Source organism: Lipophrys pholis (genome assembly GCF_963383615.2).
Source record: "Lipophrys pholis genome assembly, chromosome: 19".
Lineage (NCBI taxonomy): Eukaryota > Metazoa > Chordata > Actinopteri > Blenniiformes > Blenniidae > Lipophrys > Lipophrys pholis.
The window spans coordinates 5,589,866-5,603,860 of NC_137647.1; the positions used below are offsets into that span (position 1 = coordinate 5,589,866).

The 13,995-nt window shown below is 40.1% G+C and overlaps 2 protein-coding genes across 2 annotated transcripts; one reads left to right on the top strand and one right to left on the bottom strand.

The window, feature by feature from the left end:
• The first annotated feature begins 4,081 nt into the window (after nucleotides 1-4,081).
• Nucleotides 4,082-8,692, top strand: kdelr3 (KDEL endoplasmic reticulum protein retention receptor 3). The gene is made up of 5 exons (XM_080487586.1): nucleotides 4,082-4,512; nucleotides 4,927-5,027; nucleotides 5,851-6,009; nucleotides 6,105-6,357; nucleotides 8,173-8,692. The coding sequence occupies exons 1-5, from the start codon at nucleotides 4,422-4,424 to the stop codon at nucleotides 8,214-8,216; spliced, it is 648 nt and encodes a 215-aa protein (XP_080343712.1). The 5' UTR covers nucleotides 4,082-4,421; the 3' UTR covers nucleotides 8,217-8,692.
• A 1,727-nt stretch (nucleotides 8,693-10,419) lies between these two features.
• LOC308124293 (GTPase IMAP family member 6) lies at nucleotides 10,420-11,670 on the bottom strand (the record flags this gene model as incomplete). The annotated part of the gene is made up of 2 exons (XM_080487216.1): nucleotides 10,420-11,426; nucleotides 11,637-11,670. 2 exons carry the CDS (start codon nucleotides 11,668-11,670, stop codon nucleotides 10,420-10,422), a joined length of 1,041 nt encoding a protein of 346 aa, XP_080343342.1.
• Nucleotides 11,671-13,995: the final 2,325 nt, after the last annotated feature.

Genomic DNA, 13,995 nt, shown 5'->3' on the forward strand with positions numbered 1-13,995 from the left:
TTTATAAATGGACATAAGTATATACTTTCTGTTTAGATTACTGCTAGATTGGGGTTGTATTTATTTTTTCTGAAAGGCAGAATGATTGTTTTAGAGTGTTATTAACTTTTTGGAGCTTACACAAAGAAGCTCTAGTTCAAGAAAACAATACTTTTCATTCAACACATAAGAGAGGAAGGGAACATTTAATTATTCACAGTGGAACATAGAAAACATGTCAGGAGTTGAAAATAACACATTTGGGTTCATTTCATTTGTTTTGTCACGCAGCTTTGCGAAATTTGACTCATTTTGTGGCACTTGTGTGTGTTTTAATTTACTTCCTGTTTGAGTTAGTTTTCCTCCAATCTTTGCTTCACCTGCACATCATTCAGTAACTCAGCTATTTAAAGAGCTGTCTTCTACCTCACGCTGACATAATATTTCAGGACAATACTCTGAACTGTTATTTAGGGTTCTGCTGGAGTTTTGGCTGATACCTCTGCTTGTTTGACTGTTTTTAATTGCTTGGACTTTGAGTAAATACAGCTTTTGAAAATGGAATCTGTTTTGTTTTGATCTGTGCATTTAAGTTTATTGTTCAAATTAGTTCATATTTGCCATCCTTGAAACTTTGTTTTGTTGTTTTTTGTCCCCATCTTAAGAAATAAATACACATCCACACAAGAGGTCTTTGCTTTTCCACCTGTGATAAAAGTATTATTTGTTTGTATATATTTATTTAAGTTTCCACATCAGATAAATGAAAAATTACCCATTCTCACTGGTTCTCAATACAAAGAGATTTGCTCATCAAACTTTTAACACACAACTGTCCAAAGCAGAGCTGTTTCTATGGAAACTGAAAACTTCCCCCTCACAGCTCCTCTCCCTCGGCCTGCCTCTTGTTCTTCTTTTTTCCAATCTAAATGATCGAACAGGGGGGGGGGGGGCTTTCTCCTTTCAAAACCTCTTCTTCTGAATAGAAATGTGGGTGTTGTTTCATTCCAAATGATAAAGGAGGCCCGTGGGGGCGGATGGAGCTACAGTGCTGCTGGAAAGCAGCAGGAATGAAATCAACCAGAGACATGTGTTTTGAGAAAAGATGGGGAGCAACAGGTATTCTAAAAGATCCTTTTCTAGGGTCAGTCAGACGTGGCAACACGTCATGTAGCCAGAAAGATCATTGTTTTCTTTAACTTAATATCACAGGGCACTAGAGACAATCTCATCAAGGTCAAAAACAGAGATGGACGATCACACACATTTACACATGTTGGCAATCTGAAGAGACCAGTTATGTTGTTGAACTGTGGGAGGAAATTGCTGTACCCACTTATATAAAGTGGAGAACATGCAAACTTCATGGGAAATAGTCCAACCTGACAGAAACCAAAGGATCTTTTCACTATAAAAAACTATCTGGCCTTTTATTCCTCTCAAACCAAAATGAGCACTGCATCCAAATTGTCCTTAACCATCACAGGTTTAGATCTCCATATCTGAACATTCATATTTAATGTTTTAGTTTATTTTACTCTGATAAATGTCTGAAGTCTTTTCTGCTGAGTAGAAAGCATGTGTGCAGAAAGCTGTAACTGAATCTTATATGCTCAATTAAATCTAAAAAAACAAAAACAAAACATCTTTTCAGTCATTTGAACTTTGCACAACTTCCTAAAACATACCTGATAATTACCTTAAAACTCGTCTCAAAGATAATAGAAGCCTTTACCCACAATAGTGTCAGACCTGATGGGAGCCTTTTCCACTGAGTGTCGGTGGGTTTAAGCGCAGCGACACTCCAAATGACTGGCCGCAACCAGAGATTTGAAAAGGAGAAATTAGGGCCTTTGTGTGATGGGAGTAAAAGGAGATTGAGGGTTTCGCTGACAGGTTGATCTGACATTCAAACACACAGCGGATCATCTGAGGAGAGGATGACCAGGCAGACAGACCTCTGCAGAGCAGAGCAGACTGTGTGTGCGTATAAATAGCTACTAATCAGGCCTGGGTGTCAGATTAGATCCCATAACCTTTTGCTTAGCACACACTCATTATGGCCGCCTACGTATAAGTCAGCTCTGTCCAGGTGATGTCCTCTACCGTACCTGTAGGAGAGACCGCGGACATTTCTAACTTTTTTGATATGTGTTGTCAATGTCTCAGATATCTTTTAGCTTTTGCTTTAAAAGAAAATCATATCAACTGGTTACACGTCTCTGCTGTTTCATGATGGAGCTCTTATTGCTGCAACACAAACACAGGAAGTGACACTGTAGTGAGGGTTTGTTATAACAGATCCTGGGCTCAAAAGTAACATTTACAAATTACATTTTCGCTTTTCTTCTTGCTTTTGTTTTCAGTAACTTTTAAGTAATGCAATACCTTTTGAAAAAGTAACATTATGCAACTAGTAATTGTAATAAATCCATATTCTATGCTGTTTTATCCAATTCAGAGTCATGGGGAGGGATATTCTCACTGTAGGTGAAGGTAGTGTACGACATGGACAGCCCAACAGTCCATCACAGGAAAAACAGAAAGACATATGTTCATACTTAAGTGGAGCCAAGTAACTGTAATCAAGGACAAAGGTTTCAGTAACTTGCACTAGACTAAATCTACCCCAGACCCTTGTTGTCATGTACTAGCCTAAAATAACTCATGTCGTTAATAATAGTTGGTGTTTGAAGTAAATTTTTTTCTTTTAACCACAATCACAAATTGATCCCCATGGTTAATATCTAAAACTTAAAAAACTGTAAACTATGATGAACTAATTATTTTCTTTCTCAGGTCGAATGATCTGACAAACATGAAGAGTTGAACTCTTACAAGCCAGCAACGACAGAAAAGGCTCATCCTCACGCTGGGTGCTTCAGGGGTATAAAAAGCGGTGTACTGCTCTTGTTTATGTGCGGTGCCCCCTCATTTCTCTCCACCACCACACATGTTCTCTAAAGTGGGCTGAGAACATTTCCTGTGTAATCTCAGGTGCTGACTTTACTGCAGCAGAAAGAAGTAGGAGGAGGATGAGGATGGGGGCTGGATGTGTGTGTGTGATGCCAACGTTCAACTTGAATTTGTAGATTACACTAAAGAGGGAGGTGGAGGTGGTGGAAATGGTTGATGGGAAGAGGAGCGTGAATGCTTTGTCAAAGTCAAAATCAGGGGGGTGACAATTGATGTGGCTTGGAAGAGCCTGAAAGCTAGTAAAAAATCTGATTGGGAGGCAAATACATGATAATTTAGTATTCCTTCATACGTATCTGCATTTAATCAATGAAATTTTAAATGAGTGTTTGTCATCATGCATTTGCTCTTCATTTTGAATGATTGACAACTTGTTATAGTTTGAAATATGAATTCAATAAATATATCCATGATTTTTTTATATGAACAAATGAATTAAGCTTTATTTCATTAAGTTATTGAACAACTTCATATCGACTGGGGAAAACAATATCTGCTACTCTCAACATACAAGTGTAGTTTGTTTTTGGGTTGCTGTTTTTTTTACTTGTGTTATATGGTATAAATACTGTTGTGAAAAAAGACATTAAGGGAACTTTCAGAGATTTTAGATGTAGTTGGAGACCATTTTGGACAGGTGCTTTTCTTCCCCTTTTTTCCTGAGATAAACATTATTTTATTTTCTTTATTCCCGAAAGATAGATAGATAGATAGATAGATAGATAGATAGATAGATAGATAGATAGATAGATAGATAGATAGATAGATAGATAGATAGATAGATAGATAGATAGATAGATAGATAGATAGATAGATATTTTGCTGCCATCTGCTGTCCAATAATATGAAGGTTTTTGTCAGGTATTTAAAAAGTTTTGTTGTTTGTTTTGCCATAAAATGCAACACTGACGACTTCTGTTGATATAAAACTTCATTGAATATCAATGTTAAACCTGAGGTTGAACTATGTCATTCCTTGCGTCATCATCCGGTTACACTCTCAAGAATTGTTATTGCTCTTTGTGCGTTTTACTTTGAAAAACCCGTACCAGACGCGGATGTCTTTATTTTGAAAAAGCCGGAGCAGAAGTGGATGTCTTTATTTTGAAAAATCTGGCCCGGAAGCGGATATGTGTTTGTTTTTGTCATTTAGAGCTTCACGTTGATTTTTTTTTTTTGAGCGCTCGAGCTGTCAGCCACGTCACCTCCTCTGAAACTCCTGCTGCAGCCTGGAAACTGTCTCAGGAGTTTACCTTTTAAACTGTTTAGGTTTTTTTCTCGGTAAGAAAACCACCGAGCCGCGCGGAGCCGCCTCCCGACCCGCCGCTCCTGCACGTCTCCATTTCTTTCTTTTTTCATTCCCCCTGATCCCGGAGTTTCTTCGCATCCCGGTGTTTCCCGGACGCGCCAGGCCTGCGAGGAGTCCGTCTCGTGAAGTTTACAGTCTGAGGAGGAACGTTAACAACATGAATGTCTTTCGTCTGGCCGGTGACGTGTCACATTTGGTGGCGATCATCATCCTGCTGCTGAAGATATGGAAGTCCAAGTCCTGCGCTGGTAGGATCACACAACTCTGTCTCTCTCTCTCTCTCTCTCTCTCTCACACACACACACAGACACACACACACACACACACACACACACACACACACACACACACACACACACACACACACACACACACACACACACACTGCAGCTGATTGCATGCTGCTGTGCAGTAAAGTCCAAGGAACCGTGTCTCAGTGGATTGAAGATGACTGCATTGTTCAAGGTATTTGCACAGGAGTACCTGCAGGAAGTGCGAGCTACGTGGCAATGTTTGACAGTTAACTGATGCCTGCTCCACCTCTTCATGGCAAAAAAAAAAAAAGAAATCTCCATCATTAAAGGAATCTCAACTGTGCTGATGCCTGTGAATTCATATCATGAATTATTCAACTGCATTATTATCTCTGTTTTAACCTACAGGCATCTCTGGGAAGTCACAGGTGCTGTTTGCACTGGTGTTCACCACCAGGTACCTGGACCTGCTCACGGTCTTCATTTCTGCCTACAACACAGTTATGAAGGTAAGTTTTGGTCCAGCATCGATGGAGAAACGGTGAATTCACTCCCGTGAAGTGGTGAATCTGAAGCCTTGTTCCACCTCCCACATGAGCAGACATAAGCAGGACCCAAATACTTTAAAGTATGAGCATCCAACTCATTTTAACACTCAAACTAAATGTTCGTACTCGTGCACATACACTGTATAGATCGCAGGACAGTCGATCATGCATTACTGCTGTTTTTTTGTCCTTATGTCACATTGGAATTAATTGAACGCTGCAGTTTTAATTAAAGATTAGTCACTTCTATACTCTTTTCAAAGTCCGAGTCCCAAATGTATAATTTTTTGAGAATATTGACAAAGTATAAAATCAATTTGTGTCCAAAAGTGAATCCAGTATTTAAATTTTTTTTTTTTTTTACAAGGATTTGACAATATACAGAAAAAAATAGTGCAATAATATATCTCAACTACAGTGTTGACATTGTCGAAATGAATTTAGGAAATGTGAGGAAACAATCCTCCAAAAATAGGGAAACAGCAAAGACACAATTAGGTGCATTCAAATAAAGACCATTTATCATGGTTATCCAACCCTGCTTCTTAAACGTGGCCGTTTTATCTCAGCTTCAGGTCAGATAAAAGACAGACAACACCCAGAACAGGTTACTCACCAAGATAAACACTTTAAAACAACTTTTCAGTTGGAAATTAACTTTAAGAATGTCTTTGGATTTAGCAACAAAAAAAAAGTGGAATTCTCCGCAGGCAGTGAGTAGAATTCAGTCTTTTCCACTAATAAAGGACATTAAACACTAAAAGCTTTTGGTTCCTGCTCTCAGGTGGTGTTTCTGGCTCTGTCCTATGCCACCGTGTATTTGATCTACATGAGGTTTAAGAACACCTACAACTCGGAGCACGACACCTTCCGGGTGGAGTTCCTGCTGGTGCCCGTCATCGGGCTCTCCTTCCTGGAGAACTACGCTTTCACCCCAGTGGAGGTACACGAGAATATACACACACGTAGAACTTTTTTTTTTTTTTTTAAATATCATAACGCCTATTTATTGTGTTGTTTTCTCCCGATTCCTTGCAGATCCTGTGGACCTTCTCCATATTTCTGGAGTCGGTGGCGATAATGCCGCAGCTTTTTATGATTACAAAGACCGGTGAAGCGGAGTCCATCACCACCCACTACCTGTTCTTCCTCGGCCTCTACCGAGCCCTCTACATCGCCAACTGGGTGTGGCGCTACCACACGGAGGGCTTCTTCGACCAGATCGCAGTGGTGTCCGGCGTGGTGCAGACCATCTTCTACTGCGATTTCTTCTACCTTTACGTCACCAGAGGTGAGTGGAGGTTATCGTGGATCGTAAACGCTGGATCTACACTGGACAGGTCTTCCATTGTTGCTCTTCATGTTTTTACTTGAGCTGCAGCAAATGTTTTTAAAATATTACCAGAACAATTATAGTAATGAACCATAAAGGCTGTTCCCATGAAACCTCCAACCTTTAATATTGCACCGTCGGTTCATATGATAAAGTCATTCAATCTGTAATGTTATAGATTTATATAGATTAATAATAGCAATAAGCTGTTCTTTAAATGGAACTAGAACGTTTGTTTGCGTAACCGAGTTATGTTAACACTGAGCAGGGAGCATCTCCATGGCAACAACAGCCGCTGATCTTTGATCTCCTCCATCAGGTGCCTCTCCTGTCCGCTTTGTATGGGACATCTTTTACGCAGTTTTATAGGGGATTTATTCGGAAACAGTTCGTCCCAAAATCTGATCGAACGGTCCTCAGATGATTACAAATCATCCCTGAACATTTTATGCAATTCGGATTAACAGTTTTTGCCGAAAAATTGGTTTAAAAAAAAAAAAAACATGCATAGAAAGCAATAAATAAATACATGCAGGCAAAGGCATAACCTTTTTCCCCAATGTTGCTTGGCGAAAATAAAAATGGCTGACAAATAACCTTCTAGTGGCTCTTTGATCCTCTTGATCTGACTCTACATTGGAGCATCAACCTATTTGAACTAACAAAGCTTGAATATATGTCATAGTTTAAGGGAGATGGAGATTTGTAAAGCATTTCTGTGCTTTATAAATGTGGGGTTTTTTGTGAGGAATACCACATTTTCACGATACATTTAGCTCAAGTGCATTAAATAAAAATATTTTTCATAACTTTCAAAAATTTCTTTTAAAGAAGAGGGGTAGTCTCCGGCTCCCCAGTTGTATCTTTGATTTCTGTCTAGTCTCTCGAATCGAAGAAAGAAAACGGAATCTCATGGCACAAGGAAGGGAAACCGCTCTCCTTGATAATTTCATGCCTGGGATTGGATTTACTGTTCTCCATTTCATTGTAAAACGACTTAAAGATGATCAATAATCATTAGTGCATTTTCAGAACATCAACAATGATGAAATTTACATGTATCACAGGTCTGTGTTGATGTTTTTCAGCTCGATCCTTGCGACAGTTGAAGTTTATTAGGTGTTTTTAGTTTCAGTAATTTCAGCACAGTTGACCGGAGTTCATCCAAAATGTAAATAACTGGGCTGTTTGGTTATTTTGCACAGCAACCTGTAATTGGTCCAGTTTTTTTCTAGTTTAGCAGGTTTTGTGTTGTAATAGTGTTTGGTGAGAACTGCAAAAATGATAATTGGACTAATTCCCTCTGCAGAGTTGTGAGCGTGCACCTGGAAACAAAAGAGACTGTCACAGGCGCGAACATTTGCGGATAAATGACAAACAATGTTCAGTTTAATTCAATTCTGTTCAACTTTATTTATATAGCGCCACATACAACGCAGTCATTTTTAACAGGAAGAAACCAAATATTCTTTACTCCTTCAAGCGGAAACACAAATGAAATGATGCTTTTCAAGTCAAAATTACAAATTTTCAGTGTAAAAGATTTTTCTCTAAGTTGATGTGTTGATTGACCGCAAATGTACTGTGCCGTTAGAAGTTTATTTTACGATATTCATGTGGTTTTTTTGGAATCAGAATTTCTTAGAACTTCTTAATAATCGATTAATGCAAAATGAAGCCAAATCAGACTTGGTGACAGCAGATAAAAATCCATGCTGACTTTGATTCCTCTTTTCTTTTCTTTTTTTTTTTTCAATCTTTGTGTCCCTGCAGTGCTTCGAGGGAGAGGGAAGATGTCTCTGCCGATGCCTGTTTAAAAAAAAACAAAAAAAAACGACAACAAGCCACCCATCTGTGCCTGCTGCAGCTCAAGCAGGACCGATTGTCTGACATCCTTCTGTAGACCAAAACCAATAGATTTTCTGTCTGAGTGGTACTTTGAACGTGTGTGTGTGTGTGTGTGTGTGTGTGTGTGTGTGTGTGTGTGTGTGTGTGTGTGTGTGTGTGTGTGTGTGTGTGTGTACACTGTGTGTGTGTACACTGTGTGTGTGTACACTGTGTGTGTGTACACTGTGTGTGTGTACACTGTGTGTGTGTGTGTGTGGGTTGTTTTTTCTTCCTATGAGTAACAGTGACACTGGAAATGTGTCCCTGATGATCACAAGAGGCTAAAAATTCAAGTAACACTAAGAAAACTTGTCCATCCTTTTCAAGTTCAAGAGCAGAGAGGAATTGTTACTCTTGGCGATTCTTACATTAAAAAAAAAAAAAAAAAAAGTTTGGATACCAACACTTGTGAATGCTGAACCCTGAGAAACTAAAACACACCTTTTGGTAGCTTCAGCACTCAGGTAGATTGTATGTAGCTTTAACGTCCACACGGCTGTATGAGTGTGAACAGTTTAATCGATCGCTACCACATCTTGACCTTTACGGCTCGTGACTGATCAGAGTTTAAATGTTCAAACTGTTTTGGGGTTTTGTTTAGTTATTTTTTTTTTTTTTTGGTCTTCACTCCCTGAATTGTTTGCTTTATTACAGCACATTTTGAAAGGTTTTCACCCCCTTTTCGAGTTTTGTCGCCTTTAGTTTTAGCCACAATTTAGACAAGGTTGGTGTTAAACTCACATTTAAGCTTTGAATCGGTTTTCAATGAGTTTTTCTTTTTGGCCCAACGTTTATATTGACAAGAGAAAACCTTTCTGAATTCACTGTACGCGCAAACTGTTTCAGTCCCAAGTATGTTACTTTATTTGCGTTTTCCTGTCTTTACTGCCTTGTGTGTTTTTGTTCCAATATCTTAATGGGAGATAAAAGAAAGGGCTAAATATAATATTTTGTTTGTGTCCAATGAAGCCAAAGCCTGAACGGGAAGCTGCTGCAATGTTTATCAAACGGTTTGTCTCTCATGAGTTAATATCGTAACAGGACTCTCCTGTCGGGTAAAAAACATGGTAAAATGGCATTTGTTGAAATTCTTTAACGGACTAATCTCTTTGTCACATGCAATTGTATTAGTCACAGCAAGATGAATTGCACAGTTTTTTATGACTTTATTATACAGTGAATTCTCTTAAATCAGAAGGTGTGGTTCTTTTCTTTCTGCTCACAGGGATGTTTCCCTTTATACACACACACTCACACACACACACACATAGATGCAAGACCTTAACCTCTGAATATATAGGAAATAAGCTGATAAAAACCATAAAACATTACTTTTAGATACACCCTTTGGTATTTTCATTGGACTCTAAATTAATTCCCCTGGTACTTTCTGCACTGAATATATCACTCTCATGAAGAAAACAAGAAGATCACCTCAACACCTTAGAGAATATTGTGTCTCAAAAATCAGCACAAAGTAAAAGATGTTAAGTTGCCGGCCGGCAATGACTCGTCACTTTAATCCTCCAGAAAAGGTTTGAATCTGCCACTCAAGGAACGTATTCCCTGAAAAATGACAATGCATGAAAGAGAAGGGCGTCACAGACCGAATCAACTGCTTACTAAATATTAGTAAAAGGTGCCAGTTATGCTACATTTCATGTGTTTTTTTTCCCCCACATGCATAAAGGTGGACACACAGTGGTATAGTGGTTGATCATTTCAGGAGAATTCTTCCAGCTCAGATCTGAGATCGGAGGCCTTTTTCTGTGGAGTCTGCATGTTCACCCTGTGCATGCCTGGGTTTTCTCCCACATTCAAAAATCATGTGTTTCAACTTGATTTTCTTTTTTTGGCACTAGATTTCCCACATTGTGTCTGTGAGTGACCTGTCCAGAGTGTATATTATAGAAAATGCTCTGTTTCTACCCAAACATTCAGAGGGAGTCTCATCATCAGTCCCAAAGGCCAAAGAGTGAGCAGGGTGATCATTTTTGATTGGATGCTGGAAAAGAAGAAAAGTGATGATGCAGAGATGGTCAAAACAATCATAACGACAGTCTTCCATTTGCATTCCCTTGTGAAAATATTTTTAAATGAATACATTTAGAAATGTCCCCACCTATCAGTCTCTCAGTGCAGTAGAGTCTTTCTGTGTTTAAACAGCACTTTGCTTCCTTCCCTCACTGCACCACCCACCGCCTTGGCGGCCGAACAGATGGAGAGCGGCGACGCCGCCAGAGCCGCCGCTCTCTCCACCACCTTCACCTTCTTCACTGCTTTCCCCTTCCCTTTGTCCTTCCCCATGATCCCGGCCCCCTCTGCTGCACCCTTCCCCAGCGCCGTCACCAACTCGCACCAGAACAGCTTCTCCGCTCTCTTCCTCTCCTCCTCATCCACCTTCCTGCTTCTTTCTAAACCAGCGGCGGCGTCCTCTTTGCCTTCAGCCCCCTTGTGAGAGAACTTCCCCTTCTGTTCCTCCAGGATCTTCTCCTGTGCCTCCCTCAGAGCACTCTCAGCCTCCTCCAACATCTCACCGCTGTAGCATTTGCCTCCATTGTCTCTCACAAGCTTGTCCACCTTCTTGAGAAGCTGCTGGACTTGTTCTGGACTCTCCTTTGTGTTGTCAAAGGTCTGATACCCTCCGTGGCAGCTGCTGACAAACTCAAACAGCTCAGGACTCTCCTCCAGGAAGTCCTCGATGCGTTTGCCCCGCAGCTGGTCTGCCCAGGTGAACAGCACCGTGGTGAAGCTGGTGGCTCCGGGTCCAAACCGAGCCTTGATCCACCCCAGGGCCTCCCTCTCCTCCTGGGTGAACCGACCGGGCTGCAGGGTCACCAAGAAGACGTGTGGTCCTGGAGAGGTCAAGGCAACAGACTCTCCCACCTCGTCCATGAGCTCCTGAGGGGACATCTGCGTGTGGAGGAACCCTGGAGTGTCGATAACGGAGACGCTTCGCCCGTCTACTGTCCCATTCTGTCTCTTGCACCTTGTGGTTATTGAACATGGGGACACTTCCACCCAGAAGGCAGACCGGCCCAGGATGGTGTTGCCCGAGGAGCTTCTTCCTGTCCCGGTCCTGCCCAGAAGAACAATCGTCAGGGGTCCAGCTTCTTCAGAGGGGGGGCGTCCTTCACTGCCTGCACACAGTCACAGAACGTCTTTAATATGAATCACCTTGAAATGATTTGACATACTGACTGCAGTAATATATCATATAAATAAACCATAAATCAATGTATTGAATAAAATTTTGTTTGATTTAACACAAAACAGCGATCCATTTAAAATTTCGAGGTAGTATCTATATGTGATCACACAAGTAGAGAGTATAAATGTAATCCACATACCTGCAGGTGACGCAGCATTTTCAGACGCCGACATCCTGCCAGAGAAGATGTGAAAATCAGCTGACTGCTAGTGGGAAATGATGATTCTCCTCAATGTTTTTGTATTGTGGCTACCATTCATGCGGTTTCTTCCTCCAGGTTGTAATTATTCCTACAAAAACGCAGGACGCCTCCGTGCAGCTGCAGGCTGGATCCTGACACCTTCATGCAGTCTGTAACCCCGAAACTGTTATTATATAGTGAAGTCTGATGTGGCAATTAACGACATTGCTAGTTAATACCTCTCTGGTCACCGATTTTTATCATCTTACAAATCATGACTTACTTCGGAAATTAAGAACGATTTGATATTGTAGTTGTAGCCGGTGGCCACCAGAGGGCAGTAAATATCCACAATACCGTTTATTATCGAGTTACACTCACTTAAACTAAACATAAAATTAAATACATAATGGTTTCAAGTTCGGATTTCATGTTCTCACCTCTTTTTTTATATATATAAATAGGATCAATTTAAAGTAATACCAAGTAAAAAACAAATACTTTACTACTGTCTCCTTCCTATATAATCTTGCAAACAAGAATATGATGAAATACACTCTGAAATTAAGCTTAGTAAATTAATGTTTACTATTACAATTATCACATGAATGAATAAATTAGATATCTAAATCAATATATTCATGCCGTATATCTGCACCGAGAGACTCCATTGTGAGTTTAGATCAGTTCAGATGTGAGCAGAGAACCAAGAATATAGCCGTTCAACAATTCAATTAGATTTATCTGTAACACCCCCGTGCCAATGACAAACGTATTGGGGGGAGAAAAAAAAAGTGAAAGAGCTTTTATCACCTTAACACGGTTCTGTATGTTCAGTAGAAACAGATTAAATCATAGTTGATTAGCCAACAGTAAACAGACATATTGTGGGGTAAACATTGCTGACCCTTTGATATATATTTTGAATTTATCTCCCTGGTTGCACCCATTGCGTCAAAGACAAAACTGCATTATGTCAAGCATGAAAACCATAATCTTTCTCAGAACCAGTTAGGGAAAGAAAATCCCTGGTGCTGGTGTGTTAAAGGTATTCCAGAGCATGGCAGTATACTCTACACTGCCTGGCCAAACAACAAAAGACACCAGGATTTAACTAAGCAAATAGGTAAGAGCCTCCTATTGGATAATTACTGCATGGGTGATGGTCACTCAGCTGGCAACAAGTTATTTAACCCCTACATGTGCAGTGAGCAGCTTTTCATCACTTAAACAACCACGTAGAAAGACACATCCAGCAGTGGAAAAGCTGTTGGTCTGTTTGAGAAGGGTCAAACAATTGGCAATGCATCCAGCAGAGAAACAACAGTAGACCGCAGAGCTCTGATTAACAGTGAAAGTAAGAGCATTTCCACCTGCACAAAGCTAAGGGAACTCTAGGGTTTTAACAACTCTGTAGCCCTAAAAAACAAAAAACAAAAGACTAATCAGAAAAAAAAGAGCTTGTGCAATGATCTGAGGTTGCTGCAGTTGGTTCTGCAACATTTTGAGCCCAAACAATGAGGTCAAGTGACCACCTGAATATACTGAATGACCATTTTGTTGACATAAAAAAAATAGGTGGGAATTCTTTTAGTTTTTTTGTCAGGCAGAGTATTATTTTTGAAAAGCTACTGCTATACAAATATTTGTTTGCTTCTTTAATTAAGAGCGCTATAAAACAACAAACAAAAAAACTTGGAAAAAAAAATTCTTTGGCCACATTATTAAAAAACATGATAAATGCATCATACTGTAATTTCAAACCTTGGCCACTAGAGGAAGATGTGGCCTCAGTTTAGAGAAAACGTCTTACAGAGGATTTAAAATTTTTTTTTTTACAAGTGATTACCATTAGTCAGAATTTGTTTTAAAGTTTTCTAGAACTTTGAACCTTTAATCATTACTTTTAATTGCACTTTATCTGTTACTGTTGGCGCATCATATCATCTCTCTTGGGACAAAGAAGAATTACAAAGACACCTCACAGCAGATTCGTCCAAAAGATTGTCTTTTATGCAGCCGATGCAGCCGTCCAAATACCTCCAGTGTGTGATTGTGTGTTTTGATTAAACCTTTGTGTGACTACACATTTTTGCGATCATCAAGAGACACTCTGGCTTGATGACATTCTGCCTGACGTCCCCGTGATGGATTTATGGAACTGCAACAGAGACTGAAGGGTGAGGCGGCATCAAACGAGGACAAGAGTGTTGACAGCTGTCAGCTTGGGCATGCTGGGCTCTCCACGGGTTCCCAGTCCATCATAGAGCTAACACACACACACACACACACACACACACGCACTATCTTGTTATTG